The sequence below is a fragment of the Cetorhinus maximus genome, chromosome 5 (genome assembly GCF_964194155.1).
Source record: "Cetorhinus maximus chromosome 5, sCetMax3.hap1.1, whole genome shotgun sequence".
In the NCBI taxonomy this organism is placed as follows: domain Eukaryota; kingdom Metazoa; phylum Chordata; class Chondrichthyes; order Lamniformes; family Cetorhinidae; genus Cetorhinus; species Cetorhinus maximus.
Genome location: NC_135883.1, coordinates 150,173,123 through 150,191,005, shown reverse-complemented (window position 1 = coordinate 150,191,005; position 17,883 = coordinate 150,173,123). Strand labels below are relative to the sequence as shown.

Genomic DNA, 17,883 nt, shown 5'->3' with positions numbered 1-17,883 from the left:
GCCAGCAATGCCCACATCTGATGAAAGAATAATAAAAAGAGCAGGAACTTTGGCCCATTTTCTGCAGCCTAACACAAAGAGGAAAACTTCCTCTGTTAAGTTGTGTATGTAACAAAATCATGTATCCCCTGCTAAAAAGATATCACTACTGTAACTTAGCAGAATTAAAATTTTCCCTCATTGTTAATTCCATTTAGGATGTTTCATCTGCACTGCAGGACTTCTGGTTAATGATAAAGAAATGTGTATAATGTAAGTACTATCTGTCTTCTTTATTAGACAGGTTTTATGGAATAAATTGTAATTTATTGGGACTTTCTGGACTAAAATCATGTGTTGTTTGTGTACTGCTGTCTTATTGTAAATAAACAATTACATTTGAGGTGTAATCTTTTAAATATTATTTGGACTTTTTTTGTCATAAAGATTAAGATTCATGCGAAAGAGTGTTTAAAATGGTGAAATTAGGGACAGGGACCTGTTTCCAGTAGTTGAGGGGTTTAGAACGAGGAATACAGTCACAAGATTAAATATAGGACTGAGGAAGTTGCGAAGCTTTGGAGTTTACTTCCAGGTTAGGGGTTGACTCAGAACCTATTCCTACATTGGATAGGAGATTGTGGAGCTGGATGAAAGTATAGGGGATGAAGGTGTTTGAAACAGGGTAGGTCAATGGAACAGGAACTATTTCCCAGGTAGGGCCAAATGGCTTGCTTTCTTGTAACCTTTATGCATTTCTGTGTATCTCAAACTCAGTTCTATCTTATCCTCACAAATGGGTTGGGTGCGTGTAATTTGAAAGGCTTGCATTTATATAGCTCCTTTCACAACCTTGTGACGTCACAAAACTCATTACAACCAGTCCTTCTGAAGTGATGTAAGAAACATGGCAGCCAATTTGTGCACAACTGTCTCCCACAACCAGCAATGAAATGATCAGATAATGTTTATTTCCCTACATGTGTTCCTATAACCTGATCATCATATTCATCCCTACATGGGCCCTTGATTAGCAAATGGACAGAGGCGTAACCACATGATCAGAACTCAGGACGAGTTACTGACAATGCTCAGTGTCAAGACAATGCTATTCCGCTGCTCCATCCAATCTTCACCTAACACCTGTTGACACTAAATTTAGCCCAGGGAGCCTTGTGTAAACTGGAAGAGAGTTTACAAATGACACAGTGGGTGAGATTCTTCTGTGTGAATATTGGTTAAAAAGCTCTGGATGAAATCCTCTACTGTTTGATATTTGAATGACATTTAATGGATTAAAATAGTACAAAGAGAACTTCAGCTGGGTTGACTTCAGTGGAAATAAAAAATTGTAAAGCTGGCTGCCTATTCAGTGTCACCTGTTATATACGATTGCACCTAGTCACAATTACCCACAAATACATCGCATTTAGCATTATAGGAAGCGAACAAAAAACTGCAAATGGGAATTTATTTTGTAAGTCTATATTTTTATTTTCAAAGGATTGTTGCACAGTACAGCACTTAATCTGTTGGTATCAAATAATATAATATTTGTTTTGAAAAATCCTATATTTAAACGCTAAAAGATATTTTTACATTCCATTCTGAGTACTCACCACTAACAATATCTGAATGCTTAGTTTGCAATTAAGGGCCATTTCAGTAGAGTTTGTGATACTTTAGCACCTTAGAATTTGTACCCATTATTTCTTGGTTGGCTTTGAAATGTTACATATTACAGGCAGCTCATGAAAGTCAAGCAAAGTCAGTCCACTTTACTTAAAACAGGGTATTTGATGAAGAGAAATGACCTGAAATACTTATTATTTTGTATAAAATACATCTGTGAATGGTTTCCAAATAGGTAGGAGGAATAAAAGGCTTTATTTCCTTTGAACATCCCACACTTGTGTTTCTAATCATATCAGGCAGTCTTTAATGCAACTTAAAGACTAACCATTATTTGGACATGTTGCTGATCTTTCCAATATTCCCACCCAGTTACGCAGCTCCATATATTGTGGTGGGCCAACAGGATCATGGCTGAAGCAAATCAGCCTTCAATCCACAGTTAACTGCCTAGCCTTTTTTGGAGCCAATTGGATTGAGGTACTGTCCAATGGGCAGTCATTATTTCCCTGCAGGCATTTACTGGACTGAGGCATTTAGGAACCACTTCTGATTCGACCAATTGCAAAATTCCTGATCTTTTTTGACTATTATGAAAAAGGAGCAATCATAGAATTATTCGGCACAGGAGGCTGTTTTGCCCATTGTACCTGTGCCAGCTCTTTGAAGGAGCCCTCCAATTAGTCCCATTCCCTGCTCTTTCCTGACAGACCTATAAATTCTTCCTTTCTAAGTATATATCTAATGCCAGGGAGATCACTGACAGTCATTTTCTAACCTTTAGTCTTTACACCCTTGGTGGTATCCTGTATGATGGCCATTGGCCTTCACTTACGCTGACCCTGAGTTGTGGGTTAGAGGTGACATTCGACCATTTGTTCCAGTTCTCCCTTTTTTGCAGGCTCCCTGCTAAGGTGATTTTTGATTAAGAGACCCTCCTTTAAATGTGTGCTGCCAATTTAGATGTCTTAAGCTAACTAAAACAATACTTTTAAACTCGGGGGGAGGGTGGGAGGGTTGGGGGCATGCTTGAATTTACTCTCATAAGATGTTGCAGGGCATGCAATATGATTTTGTCTATTCCCATCAATGTTTCATCACCTTCAACGGAACAGTTCAAAATGAAGGCCTGGTAACCATGTGAACACCAAGGAAGTTCACCACAGAGAATTCCCCAACATTAAGAAAAGTCCTGTGATCCTTCAAATATAATTTGCCAGTAATGAGATATCTTTGCATGTTCTACACCAGAGAGACCAGAAGACGTAACCTGTCAGCCCAGTTCTCCAACTGAACTAGGCATTCTCCTTCATTGTTTAATTAATAACAATATAACAGACTGATGAGAAAGCCAGTTGATCTATTGGAAAGAGCATTGGATTGTGAACCTTGTCACCAACTTGTGTCTCCAGGACTTTTCTTTCAGCCTTTGCAAGAAGCAGTCAATGGAAGATTCACTCTTACTGGTAAGTTTTCGCATTTTGGTTAATCCTTCCATTAACTAAAGTCTCGCAATTTGTTCAACAGTCAGGAAAATCCCACGACAAACATTTAGTTATCTTCCAATTATTACCCGTGCTTATTTATCTATTAGTAACAATGCTGAGGCTGGTTTGAATGCACATGATCATTCTGAGCTGGACTGAGGTTAATGAAAGTCACTTCAATCTTCAACAGGAGATTTTAATTCCATTTGTTCGAGCTCGATTCTATTCCAATGCAGTTCCCCTAGAGGTGAAAGGACAATCTCTCAAAATCACACGGTCACCCAGAAACTGTTTAAAAAAAGAAATCATATACACATTTTTCCAATGTGTCAGGCATATCATTTTAAATAGGTCAACCTCATTAAATACAGACCAGATAGGATTATCTAGTCACTCCGTTGTAAAACCAGGTAATCTGAGCTCGTCCTGGACAGGCAGTATTGGAAATCCCACACAATGTCATGAACAGGGTCTGTAGGGCTCATTGAAGCCCCTGACCAATGATACACAGTTCTGGGTGGGAGACAGATCGATTTGACCCTCTCACCTCAGATACGCAGTGCCTCATCCATGGGTCGTCTTCACTCTCAAAACCCCCATCTAAGCTGTTGAGAGAAGAAAAAATTGTTCACTGGGATTAGTATAAGAAGCTAATGATAATACAAACCTCACAAGATTGAATTTAACCAGTTCACCACTGAATGTCACGCTTCTGGGCGTTATGCAACTGTGCAGTGATATGTTTCACAACATTTCACTTACATAACAGTGGTCAGCATGTTTCTAAAGGAATTCGTTATATAATGATGTAATAAAGACAAATATTTCAAGCTTAGAGTTGAGGCCACTAAGCAACCAAGGATCAGGCTTCCTCCCACCCCCAACCTGCCCTTACCCTCCCCAACCCTGCCCGCACCCCTCCATCCCACCCCCAATCCTGCCCTCACCCCTCTCTCCCACCCCCAATCCTGCCCTCACCCCTCCCACCTCAAGCCCTGCCCTCATGCCTCCCTGCCCCCAACCCTGCCCGCACCCCTCCCTCCCACCCCCAATCCTGCCCTCACCCCTGCCCTCATGCCTCCCTGCCCTCACCCCTTCCTGCCCCCAACCCTGACCTCGCCCCTCTCTCCCACATCAACCCTGCCCCCATCCCTCACTACCCCCAACCCTGCCCTCACTCCTTCCTGCCTGCAACCTTACCCTTACCCTTCCTGCCTCACCCCTTTTTACCCCCATTCTGCCCTCAACCCTCACTCCCTCCAGCCCTGTCCTCACCCCTCCCTCTTCCAACTCTGCTCTCACCCCTTCCTCTAAAGAGGTTGAATAGTTAGAAATATGAAATCAAGCTCAGTACAGGTGATCAAACTGTAGCAGGTTGATCCTCTGATCAGACCTCATTTGAAGTATTAATTCCTCAAGTATTGTTGCTCTTGGGAGAGTGAAAAGGAAAGCAATTGAGAAGATCAGGAATTTGACTTACGGGGAAGGGAAAAGAAAGTTTTGTTTGGGAAAGAGACGTGAAGGTGATCTGAATGAAGCTTTCGAGATTGTCAAGGGATGGATCCTGCAAAAGCTTGACTAAGATGAAGAATTACATAGAATATGCAGCACAGAAACAGGCCATTCAGCCCAGCAAGTCCATGCTGGTGTTTATGCTGCACTCATGTCTCCTCCCACTCTTCCTCATTTAACTATCATTACTCCCTATTCTCCTTTTTTTTAATTCATTCATGGGATGTGAGTGTTGCTGGCCAGACCAGTATTTATTGCCCATCCCTAATGGCCCTTGAGAAGCTGGTGGTGAGCTGCCTTCTTGAACCGTTGCAGTCCATGTGGTGCCACAGTGTTACCACAGATACTTAACAAGCTTCCCCTTAAATACATCTATTCACCTCAACCGCTCCCTGTATTAGCGAGTTCCTTATTCTCACTATTCTCTGGGGAAAGAATTCCCTATTTGATGTCCTGATGACTATCTTACATTGATAGCTCAAGGCCAGTGTCAAATGTAAATCAGAAGGCTAGGTGTAAGAAGTCTGTTAGGCACAACTTGTTTATGCAAAACAAGCCTTATATTAAAGTAAGTAGAAAACTAGATTTACCTCCTCAAAGATAAGGTAAGATAAATAGATGGGGCCGGGCCTGCAGGTATAGACCGCACCTGGAATTAGGAAGAGCCAAGCTCACCTCCAGCCATCCACATGGCTTACTGCTGAGGGGATGTCTGCATGGATGGACCACCCAAAAACCAGTCAACACTTTCAAGCATGAATTCACTCCAATGGGAATTTTTCCTTCCCTCTCCACCATTAAGAGGAAGCTAGATATAAGTGCAGGAAGGGGAAAGGAGGAGAAAGATCTCGGGAAGATTGAGATGAAGCAGAATTGGAGCAAGCTTGTGTGGAGCATAAACACCGGCATAGACATTTTGGGCTGAATATCCTGTTTCTTTGCTGGAATTTTAATATACAACTCGAGTATCCCGACAAGGAAAAGACCCTGATTCTGCCGAAGAATAGCTATACTCCATTGAAAAGTGTCAAGAATTATACACCCTTTGTTACTTGGCATCCGGCAAAGTGTTGTGAAGACATGGTCATATCAAATATTGATTTTTAATTCATCAGCTGGAAACAGGATTTAGACTTTTAAAAATAGAGAAAGAAATAAAGATTTTTTGTGAAATGGACTAAAGTGATTCCAGCCTACATCAAGGTGGCCGACACTAATTTACACTACTATATATTTCACATATCAATCCTATGGAAAGGAGCCAGCAAGTCTGTAAAGCTCAGCAAGGATAATAACCACCAACCCCCCTCCCCACCAGGGGCTGTGAAAGACCTTCCCACCTGCCCTATTGATCAGATATTTATGGAATTCAATTAATTAATTCAATTCAATTAACCTAGTTAATATTTAGCAAGCCAGAACTGGTATGAAGAAAGTCTCCTATAACCTATTCAGGATATCCAGGCTTTGGAGGCAGTGCCGAGCAATTCAATTAATTCCTAATTCAATCCATCTAAGCTACAAGGGGAGGTTGGACCACCTGGGACTGATCACTCTGGGAAACAGAAGACTAACAGGAGACAGTATTTGGGTCAAAATCCTGGAACTCCCTCCCTAACAGCATTGTGGATGTACCTACACCACCTGCAGTTCAAGAAGGCCACCACCACCTTCTCAAGGGCAATTAGGGATGGGTAATAAATGCTGGCCTAGCCAGCGATGTTCACATCTCATGAATAAAAAAAATTCAAATATTTATGATTCTTAAGAGAACAATAATACCCTGATAATATGTGTTTAGATTGCCATAAACTTTAGAACATTGGAAGTACAAAGAAAGTTAGAAGAGGGAAGATGTATAAGGAAAACAGGTAGGCGATTGGTGGGTATCACTTCTGTGTCTCTTTTGAAAGGCCAAGTGGTTTAAATCTGGATACGTTATTACAGCTGAAGAGTACGGTTAAGAAAGTCACTTGTAAAATATTTGACATCCAAATTAATTAATTTAATAGAATAGAGATGGCTGGATAGGCAATGTGTTGCAGCTGTAGCATGTGCAATCTGGTGGATGCCGGTGCGATCCACGGTGACCACATTTGCAGCAAGTGCTGGCTACTCGAGGAACTTCAGCTCAGAGTTGATGAGCTGGTGTACGAGCTGTGGACACTGCGACACATCAGGGAGGGGGAGAGTTACCAGGACACTGTGTTTCAGGAGACAGTCACACCCCTTAGATTAACTACATCAAATTTGGACCATGGCCAGGGACAGGAGGATGTGACTACAAGTGAGGCAGGTATGAGGAACCAGGATTTGGCTTTGGAGAAGCCTCAGCCAGTGCCCCTGTCCAACAGGTACGAGGCTCTTGCTCCCAGTGTGGACGAGGGCACAGACTGCAAGGAGGTACAGAGCGCATTTCAAATGGGAGGAGAGAAGAGAAATGTAGTAGTAATAGGGAATAGCATAGTTAGGGGAATAGATACTGTTCTCCGCAGCAAAGACAGAGAGTCCCAAAGGCTGCGTTGCCTACCTGGTGCCAAAATTAAGGACATCTCGTCTGGGCTGGAGAGAAACTTGGAGTGGGAGGGGTAGGATCCAGTTGTCGTGGTCCATGTAGGTACCAACGACATAGGTAAGACTAGGAAAGAGGTTATGCTGAGGTTCTACGAGCAGCTCTGGGCTAAATTAAAAAGCAGAACCACAAAGATAATAATCTCTGGATCACTACCTGAGCCACATGCAAATTAGCGTAGGGTAAATAAGATTAGAGAGGTAAATGCATGGCTCAAAGATTGGTGTGGGAGAAATGGGTTCCGATTCACGGGGCATTGGTACCAGTACTGGGGAAGGAAAGAGCTGTTCTGTTGGGACGGGCTTCATTTGAACCATGCTGGGACCAGTGTCCTGGCGAATTGTATAACTAGGGTTGTAGATAGGACTTTAAACTAATCAGTGAAGGGAAGTTTAAAGAACCAAAACAAAATGAGAGAGCAGAGGTGCAGGGTAGTGAAGAGGCCAACGATAATCAAAGTGTGACAGAAAATATAAGCAGAAGAGTGCAGCAGAAATTAAAACCAGAATGAGTAATAATGGTAAAAAGTCAAAGCTCAAGGTTCTTTATCTGAATGCACACTGCATTTGTAACAAGATAGATGAGTTGACGGCACAAATAAAAATAAATGAATTTGACTTGTTAGCTATTACAGAGTAGTGGTTGCAGGGTGACCAAGGCTGGGAACTCAATACTCAAGGGTATTCGATGTTCCAAAAAAATAGGCAAAAAGGAAAAGGAGGTGGGGTAGCTTTGTTAATAAAGGAAGGTATCACTGCGGTGGCGAGTAGTGATATAGGCGAAATAAATCATGATGTGGAATAATTTTGGGTGGAAATAAGGAATAGCAAGGGGAAGAAGTCATGGGTGGGAGTTGTCTATAGGTCCCCGATGAGTTGCCTCACTGTAGGACAAAGTATAAATCGGGAAATAATGGAGGCTTGTAAAAAGGGTGCTACAATTGTCATGTATATTATACATTATAATATTATATTATATATTATACTGTATATTATAGTCTGCATATTTACTGGACAAATCAGAATGGCAGGAGTAACATGTAAGACAAATTTGTAGAGTGCATCAGGGATTATTTCTTAGAGCAATACATTGTGGAATCTACCCGGGAACAGTAATGTATAATGAGATGAGATTAATAAGAGATATTGTACTTAAGGATCCTCTAGGGGTTAGCGATAACAACATAGTAGAACTTCAAATTCAGTTTGAGGGCGAGCAACTTGGGTCTCAAACCGATGTCCTCAACTTAAAAAAGGGCAAGTACAGAGGCATGAAGAAAGAGTTGTCTAAAGTGGGCTGGGGAAATAGACTAAGAGGAAGGTCAGTGGGTGAGCAGTGGCAGACATTACATTTAAGCAGATATTTCATAATGTTCAGCAAAAATTTATCCTGGTCAAAAAGAAGGACTCGGTGAGAAGGATGAAAACCACCTGTGGTTAACAAAGGCAGTCAAGGAGAGTATCCAATAAAAAACTAAGGCATACAAAGTGGCAAAAACTAGTGGTAACCAGAAGATTGGGAATTTTTAGGAACTAGCAGCGGATGACTAAAAAGCGAATAAAGAGGGAGAAAATTGATTATGAAAGTAAATTGGCAAGAAATATAAAAACAAACAGCAAGAGCTTCTACGGGTCTATAAAAAGGTGGCTAAAGTGAGCGTGGAACCATTAGAGGATGCGACTGGAGAATTGATAATGGGGAAATGGCAGATCATTTAAATCAATATTTTGCACCAGTCTTCACGGTGGAGGACACTATAAAAACCCCAAAGATATCAGATAAGCAAGGAGCTAATGGGAGGAAAAATCTTGTGACAGCCTCTATCACAAGGGAGAAAGTGTTTGACAAACTAATGGGACTAAAGGCAGACAAGTTGCCAGGACCTGATGGCCTGCATCCAAGGGTTTTAAAGGAAGTGGCTGCAGAGATAGTGGAGGCATTGGTCGAAATATCCCAGAACTCACTGAATTCTGGGAGGGTCCCAGCGGATTGGAAAACCACTAATGTGACGCCTCTGTTCAAGAAGGGAGGGAAACAAAAAGCAGGAAACTATAGGTGAGTCAGCCTAACATCTGTCTTTGGGAAAATGCTAGAGTCCATTATTAAGGAAGAAATAGGACATTTAGAAAAGCTTAACGCAATCAAACAGAGTCAACATGGTTTTGTGAAAGGGAAATCATGTTTGACAAATTTGCTAGAGTTCTTTGAGGATAAAACAAGCAGAATTTATAAAGGGGAACTGGTAGATGTAGTGTATTTGGATTTCCGGAAGGCATTCAATAAGATGCCACATAAAAGATTATTGCACAAGATAGGAGCTCACGGTATTGGGGGTAATTTACTAGCATGGATTGAGGATTGGTTAACACACAGAAGACAGAGAGTTGGGATTAATGGGTCTTTTTCAAGTTGGAAAGACGTAACTAGTGGAGTGTCACAAGGATCAGTCCTTGGGCCTCAGTTATTTACTATCTATGTTATTGACTTGGAGGAGGGGGCAGAGTGTAATGTATCCAAATTTGCTGATGATACAAAAATAGGTGGGAGGGCATATTGTGATGAGGAATCTGCAAGGGGATATAGATAGGTTGAGTGAGTATGCAAAAACTTGGCAGATGGAGTTTAATATAGGAAAGTGTGAGGTCATACACTTTGGTAGGAAGGATCAAAAGGCAGACTATTATTTGAATGGAGAGACACTCCAAAAAAGTGCAGCACAGAGGGATCTGTTCTTGTGCATGAAACACAAAAAGTTAGCATGCAGGTGCAGCAAGTAATTAAGAAGGCAAATGGAATTTTGACCTGTATTGCTAGGGGATTGGAGTTTAAAAATAGGGAAGTCTTGTTACAACTGTACAGGTGTTGGTGAGGCCGCACCTGGAGTACTGTGTACAGTTTTGGCCCCTGTATTTAAGAAAGGATATACTGGCATTGGAGGCAGCTTAAAAGAGATTCACTAGGCTGATTCCTGGGATGAAGGGGTTGACTTATCAAGAACAGCTAAACAGGTTAGGCCTTTATTCATTGGTGTTTAGAAGAATGAGGGGTAATCTTATTGAAACGTACAAGATTCTAAGGGGGCTTGACAGGGTAGATGTTAAGACGATGTTTGGACTAGTGGGGGAATCTCGAACTAGGGGAAATAGTTACAGAATAAGGGGACACTCATTTAAAACTGAGATGCAAAGGAATTTCTTCTCCCAGAGGGTAGTGAATGTCTGGAATTCTCTACCCCAGAGAGTTGTGGAGGCTAGATCACTGAAAGTATTTAAAGAGGAGGTAGATAGACTTTTGAAATATCGGGGAGTTGAGGGCTATGAGGAGCTGGCACGAAAGAGGAGTTGAGGCCTGGGGCAGATCAGCCGTGATCTTATTGAATGGCAGGACAGGCTTGAGGGGCCAAATGGCCTATTCCAGCTCCGATTTCTTATGTTCTTATGGTTAAAAGTTAATTACCTTACACAGAGGGTGTAGAACGGATATCAAGGGAGAGACAGTGGAGGCAGATGGTATGGAAAAATAATGGGCAGGGGGAGTAGTTTGATAAGATATTTGAAGAATAATTTTTGGGACTGGTCATATGGAGATTTTTCCTTTGTTGTTCCATGCAGAATTTGAAGGCTTTTCCATAAAAGATAGCAGATGTTACAGTAACAGAAATTGGAAAGTGTTATCGGAGGGACCTAATGTAAAGAAAGGAGTTACATTTGTATAGCACCCATTTACAAACCTCAAGATATCCCAAAGAACTTTACAGTCAATGAAATGGTTTGAAGTATACTCACTCTTGGAATGATGAATGTTATTGATCAATCTAATCTGAACGTAATAGGGTTTATTTAGCAGCACAAAACCATAGCAGTTAGCACCTCCTGATTCATAACAAACTTCATGAATGTGACTGAATACCCATGTCTATTGTTTAATGAGGCCTTTTAAATATGTATTTTAAAGGCGGTTTTGCCTCTGTCTTTATTTCACATTCTCTATCTTCTTCTGTGCACCCAGCGGGACTAACTCTCCAGAACCATTGCTCCTTGTTGCAGTTGTCCGCAGCTGTTTTGTCACTATCCAAAGGTAAACTGCCTGTAGTCAGTGACAGTTCCATTAAAGGGATGAATATATTGCTGTCTCCATTTCAGTGGCACAGTTGCTTTAATGATGGACCCTAACTGGCACAATTAATGACCTTGACTGGATAATAAGGAGATAACTAATTCATTGTTTTAACTTGAATTATCTTAAGGGAATATAAGTCAAGTTTATGTAAAACTGAGCTCATGGTTTAACCCTTAAAGCCCGGTAGCATTCTGGTGAGCCTGAGGTGAGGTGCCCAAAATTAAACATCTTGTTGGACCTGACCAGGGCTCACTTTTGTGTCGGTTATCGGGGTGGGTGGGAATGTGGGGTTGGGGGTTACATTCAGATCAGCCATGATCTTATCGAATGGTGGAGCGGGCTCGAGGGGCAGACTGGCCTACTCCTGCTCCTAATTTGTATGTCCTGTTCCTATAAAAGGCAAGTTCAGGACTGTTGTCAGGGAGCCCTTCTTCGCATAATGAATGATCGATACCTGGAAAAATGTTTTCTGAATAGGGTCAGGGTAATAGAAATAAAAACTCCGGGTCATTCAAAAATCTCTGATCATCATTTTCCAATCCTCTCTGGCTACATGCTAGACAATGGCTAATGTGCTTTTAAAAGGAAGGAAGTAATTACAGTCAGCCTAACATCAGTGATGGGGCAAATTATTGGAAAAGAGTTCTGAGACACTGTATCAATCATCCCTTAGAGGTACACATATTAATCAAAAATAGTCAACATTGATTTGTTAAAGGAAGGTGATGTCTGACTAATTTGATTGAATTTTGCAAGGAGCTATCTAGAAGAATGAATGATGGTAGCATGTTTGATGTAGTCTACATGGATTTTTTCTCAGTCTATTCTGACTCTTTCCCATTTAACAGATGATGGTGCCACACAACACAGTGGAGGGCATCCTCAGTGTGGAGACTGGACTTTGGCAGGGTTGGTGCTGGGTAGTAAATGGTAAATCAGAAGAAGGTTTCCTTGCCGATGTTTGACCTGATGCCATGAGGCTTCATGGGGTCTGGAGCTAACGTTGAGGACTTCCAGGGCAACTCCCTCCCCACTGTATACCACTGTGCCACCACCACTGGTGGGCCTGCCCTGCTGGTGGGACAGGACGTACCCAGGGACAGTGCCGGTGATGTCTGGGACATTATAATGTATGATTCACTGAGTATGACTATGTCATGATTAGCCTGTGGGACAGCTCTCCTAATTTAGGTACATGTCCCCAGATGTTAGTGTGAAGGGTCCCAAACTGGAGGTGAAGTAAACTGGCAGCATCTGAAATGAGGGATGGAGATGTAGTGGGCTAAGGATTCCAGTGGTGGCTGGGCTTAGAGTTTCCTAAAAAAAACCTATGTGGAAACAACTGTGGAAGTATGGTGTAATGCCAATTTTCAGTGCAAAGGATTGAGGAAATCTGTGTGCAATCTTGAGTTTCATTGATGTTTTGCACCACATCAGTGGAACCTGCACCATAACCCTGCTGCTCATTAACATAACCCTGTACCCATTAAACGGTCCCAGAGAAAGTGCGTTTCTTGCAGTCAAGCTGGCTCTGAACAGGTTGTGAATTTATTCCCAAATTTTAGACACAGCAGGACCCAAAGTAGCATTTCTGATGTATTATGGAGATTTTATATACTTTTTTGATAATCCTTCTCAATGGGCCTTATGATGTACTTTCTGGTGCCAACTGTGGCTCAGCAATTGCACTCCCACCTCGGTGTACAAAGGTTGGGGGTTCAAGTCCCGCACCAAAGCACGTAATCTCGACTGACACCTGGGTGCCGTACTGAGGGAGTGCTGTAGCGTGGGAGGCGTTATCTTTCAGGATAGAGGCAAGCCCCACCCACACTCTCAAGACGGATGCAATAGATCCCATGGCACTATTGAGCCGGAGTTATCCCGTTATCCTGGCTGAAATTTATCACCAACAACAGGTTATCTGGCTATTATCACATTGCTGTTTGTGGGAGCTTGCTGTGTGCAAATTGGTTCCCCCGTTTCCTACATCACAATAGTGGCTACACTTCAAAAGTACTTCACTGGCTGTAAATAAAATTTGGACACTAAAGGAATCGAGGGATTTAATGATTGACCTGGAAAGTTGAGTTGAGGTAGAAGATTAGCCATGGTCTGGCTGAATGGTGAAGCAAGCTCAAGTGGTCATATGGTCGACTCTTGCTCCCATTTCTTGTCTTCTTATGCATTTTGGAATGCCTTGAAGTCATGCTATGTGCTATTTAAATGCAATGCCTTTCTTTCCCACCTGCTCCCCGATTGTACAGCCTGCAAACAATCACTGCTTAAACCCACCCATGAAGGATGGCCATTGCGACACACAGATTGAAACCGTTGCAATGCTTACCCAATGCTGTGCAGTGTGGGTTCACTTCCAGCTGAACTGGATGCCAGGAATCCATTCTGAGCCCCAGTTTTAAAGTCCAGATGGTGATTCTTCTTAACAAAGGGCTGTGCGTGGACCCCACTCAAGGTCAACCTCCTCTGCCTGTCGCCCGGCTGCCTGAGCATAAAGTTGTCCCTCCACGCTGCCCTGGATGTCATCGGGCTCCCGTCCCCCAGGATGATGTTTTGAGGCTGAGCTGCGGCACTCACTGCACCCACTGGCGGAGAAGGCGGCTGGGACTCAAATATGGAGTGGGAGAGTGGGCAGAAGATGGATGAAGCGTTGGATCCTGGTTTTCCCGGGCAGCGAGACTGGCGGGCGGCCTCGGGGTAGTCGGGAGGCCTTTTCCGCAGAGAGACTACTGGAGAAGTGACGTTAATGGCCGTCGGGGGGCTGGGCAGTTGGCGGTGGGTTGGAGGGCTGGGCAGTTGGCGGTGAGTCGGGGGGCTGGGCAGTTGGCGGTGAGTTGGGGGGCTGGGCGGTTGGCGGTGAGTTGGGGGGCTGGGCGGTTGGCGGTGAGTTGGGGGGCTGGGCAGTTGGCGGTGAGTTGGGGGGCTGGGCGGTTGGCGGTGAGTTGGGGGGCTGGGCAGTTGGCGGTGAGTTGGGGGGCTGGGCGGTTGGCGGTGAGTTGGGGGGCTGGGCGGTTGGCGGTGAGTTGGGGGGCTGGGCAGTTGGCGGTGAGTTGGGGGGCTGGGCAGTTGGCGGTGAGTTGGGGGGCTGGGCGGTTGGTGGTGAGATGGGGGGCTGGGCATCTGATGTTGGGTCGGGGGGTTGGGCGTTTGGTGGTGGGTTGGGGGGCTGGGCGGTTGGTGGTGGGTTGGGGGGCTGGATAGCTGGCAGTTGACCGTAGGATGGGGCAGCTGGCGGAGGGACAGGGGACTGGGCAGCTTCCTGGGCACAGGAGGGGGGCTGGACCTCTTGGAGCTGCCCAGGGGGCTCAGTTCCTCCTGGGCGGCTGGCGGGTTTGGCTGCCTGGAGCCCCACGCCCGGCTGGGGCAGTTCCTCCTGGCCGTGGAGGGCGAGGGCGCGGTGTAGCCGGCCGGTTGGCAGAGGTTCCTTTGCGGCAGGGGCGGGCTGGGGAAGCTCTTCCTCAGGGCGGGGGGCGGGGAAGCGGGAGCGGGAGGAGCCGGGCCTCCCGTGGCCTGGAGGGAAGGGCAGGGGGAAGCGGCGGAAGCGGCCAGTTTCCTCCGCCTGAGGGGAGTTGTGAGTTTGCCTGGAGCCTCTTTGCTGAGGGCGGAGGAGCCGCTGAGCGGTGAAGCGCCCTCGGCCTCAGCTCCCCTGCCAGCCACGGACCCCGGGCTGCTGCGCTCGGGCAGCCGGTCCGTTGGCCCATTTTCCGGGGAGCTGCAGCACCCGCCAGAGTAGCGGAGGTTGATGATTTTGTACGGCGGCCAGGGTTGTTCCCCAGCAGCCGCAGCCCCTGCCTGGGGCCTCCAGGGGCCCCTGGCACTGTGGCCACCCCTGGCCCTGCCTCCTGGTTGTTTACTCGGCAGCAGCGGGGCCGAGTCGAGCGAGGCCAGGAGCCGCTGCGTCACCGCCACCCTGGAAGCGGCGGCCCCTCTCGCCGCGCTGGCGCCGCCCGCCGCGCCGGCGGCTGAGCGTGCGTCTCTGGGCGCCAACCCGGCTGTCAAGGCGTCTGCCGCAAGCTCGAGCTCCGACGGCGGCGGCGGGAAATCTCCCGGGTCCATCTCGCTCTCCGGCTGAGGGGGAGGGGCCGGGGGAGGAGGGCCGAACCGCCTAGCCCCTCCCGACTCCCCGGCTGTCGGGACACCGTGCCTCCCGCTGAAGCTGTCGATCAGACCCTGCACACCGTTTCGCTTCAGTCGAGCGGCACCACGCCCGGGCGATGCCTGGTTTTCCTTAGCCTTGGCCGGGTCATGTTTGTTCGAAGAAGGTGTGGTCCGGGCCTGGCCCTGGCACTGGGTCTTGGCCTGGGCCTGGGCCTTGGCCTGGGCTTGGCCCTGGGCCTGGCCCTGGTTGCTCAGCCGGGCGGGGATCCTCCTCAGCAGCACTTTCTCCTGACTGGGTAGGATGCTGAAGTTGTTGTGGAGGGAGGCTTTCAACTTGTGGCTGGGCACTGCCTGGTCTGTATTAGGCAGAGCGACTGGCAGCTTTGGCATCGCTGCCACCTTCTGCTGCCCCATGCCACCCCCACCCTCATCCTCTCCTGTGGGCTGGAGCATCCTCTGCAGCCGCCTGCTCAGATCCTTCTGCGTCCTCTGAAGTTCCAGCAGAGTCGGGTCTTCCGCCTTGCCCTTCAGCGACTCGGCGGACTTCGATCGCCGTTTCTTAGCCGCTCGGGTGCTGCGGCCCTTGGCGGTGCTGGGCCTGGCAGGGCGCGGTTTGCCCTCTTCGTCAGACCAAACGTTCGACCCCGGGGCGATTGGGACGAACTGGATTTTGTCGCTGATGGCATCTTTTATTTTGATGGTCATTTCCTCATTCTCGGGCACGTCGATCCTTTTCGGGACGGGCCGCGCGGCTTCGGGCCCCGGGGGGGGCGACCTCGGCGCCTGAGGCGCTCCGTCGACGGCCATTTCCAATTCGCTTTCCTCGTCGTCCTCTTCGCCCAGCGAGCAAAAGTCCATTGACTCCGTCCGAATCAGGGCCTCGCAGTCGGTGCTCGTGGCCGACCCATAGGAGTCGAACGACCTGTCGTGCGTTAGTGAAGACTGGGATGTGTTTACTGGTGCGGAGGGCTGGGAGGATGATGCTTTCTCCTCATGAGATGAGTAAAATACGCCTTTGAACTGTTGATCGAGAGCATGGGCATGAGTCTTTGGAGGGCTAATTCCCACGTGCGAAAGGCTTGCTTTTCTCTGTGGTAGAGGATCTCGGCATAAAAGGTGCGCGTTGGAATCTGAACTGACGCGCCTGCCACATTTACCAGGGTTGCAGTCGCCCTTCATGGAGTCGGTATCTGCTCCGATGCCACTGTCCTCTGAATAGAGGGCCATGTCCCCGGGCTTGGTGCGAGATTGCTGCAGCGCGCAGGCCCCCAGTTGGGCGATCATTCTTTGCAGCCGCTCGTCCGTCTCTTGCTTGATGGCCAGCCTCTTTCGGAAAGTGTCTGCCGCCGACTGCAGGTAGCCACAGGCCTCCTGCAGGGCCGTGGCCGTTAGGCCGGCCACTGCCCCGTTGGTGGCCTGCAGCTTGTTGACCGTGTACTGCAGCAGCTGCTGCAGGAGGTCCGGCCGCTCTTTCGGGGCTCCTTTCTCGGGGGGCCAGGCGAGGTGAGGCCCGACCTCCTTCAGCAGCCTCTCGCCCTCGCTTGCTACTTCCCCCAGGACCTGGTTGGCTTCGTCGAAGCGGAGGGCCAAGAAGCTGACCAGCTGCTGGAGGGTTAGCTGGGTTTGTGCGGCCTGGTCAATTAGGCACAAAACTGCGTCGTACTTGGAAAGGCTGGGGGTGAGGTAGGCATACGCTGCTTGGTGGGCATTAACCAGCGACGTGGGAAAATCCACTTTCTCTTCGTCCTCAGCTGTGTTTTCCCTCAGCTTAGAGCTCTTCGCCTGCTTGGCGACCTGGTGCCCCTTTTGTTTCCTGCTCCTCTTGGGTTGCTGGGCCTCGCTGCACGGGCGCCGATCGGGCAGCTCCCGAGGCACGTACTTCCGCGAAACTATGACCTCTGACACTGCCACCTGGGCACCGGCCGCCAGCTTCTCTCGCTTCCTCTCTTCGTTGTAAAGCTGGGGCGTGCGAGCGGGCACCGCCGGCGGAGGCAGATTCTGGCTGCGGCCCACATCCCCTTGACCCCCCGGCGGGCTGGCACCCTCCCGACCGTCCTCGGAGGAGTTAGACTCGCTGTCGGAGCTGCCCGAGCCTCCGCTGGTGGAGTGGGTTAGGCTATCGGCCCGTGGCTTGTCCACAGGTGCCTGGGCCGCGGCTTTCTTCAGAGGCCTCAAGGTATTTTTTGCCAGGTGCTGGATTATTTCGCTTTGAGACGGCGCACACCCCATTGCTGCTCTAGCCTTTCGGAGCGAAAGCTACAAAGTTATCAGCACAGAGGCAGGTCACCGCTACCCCGGCTGCTCCCCTGTCGTTCCCAGATGCTCTTGTCCAATGTGACTTCAATTGTCCTCCTCGCTCTCCAAAACCTAACAGCTTGACAGACCTGACCCTCGAGACTGTGACGGCCGCTCTTCATAACATCGTAAAAACGTTTCAGTCACCCGGCAGATTCTTGAGTGTTTTCCCTT

At 47.3% G+C, this 17,883-nt stretch overlaps 1 protein-coding gene across 1 annotated transcript; it reads right to left on the bottom strand.

Annotated features, from left to right (window-relative positions):
• Window positions 1–2,617: 2,617 nt before the first annotated feature.
• On the bottom strand, window positions 2,618–17,643 carry LOC144681141 (uncharacterized). Its single transcript, XM_078542868.1, has 3 exons — window positions 13,646–17,643; window positions 3,646–3,703; window positions 2,618–3,339 (listed from the first exon to the last, which is right to left on the bottom strand). Exons 1-3 carry the CDS (start codon window positions 17,641–17,643, stop codon window positions 3,295–3,297), a joined length of 4,101 nt encoding a protein of 1,366 aa, XP_078398994.1. The 3' UTR covers window positions 2,618–3,294.
• Window positions 17,644–17,883: the final 240 nt, after the last annotated feature.

Excerpts from the sequence above, each read along its gene's own strand:
- LOC144681141 (XM_078542868.1), bottom strand. The coding sequence starts at position 17,643 with ATGGGGTGTGCGCCGTCTCAAAGCGAAATAATCCAGCACCTGGCAAAA. Across the intron at positions 3,704-13,645 it reads CCCACACTGCACAGCATTGG|CTTAGATGGGGGTTTTGAGA; the intron begins GTAAGCATTGCA and ends TTCTCTCAACAG. Across the intron at positions 3,340-3,645 it reads TGAGGCACTGCGTATCTGAG|GGGAACTGCATTGGAATAGA; the intron begins GTGAGAGGGTCA and ends TTTCACCTCTAG.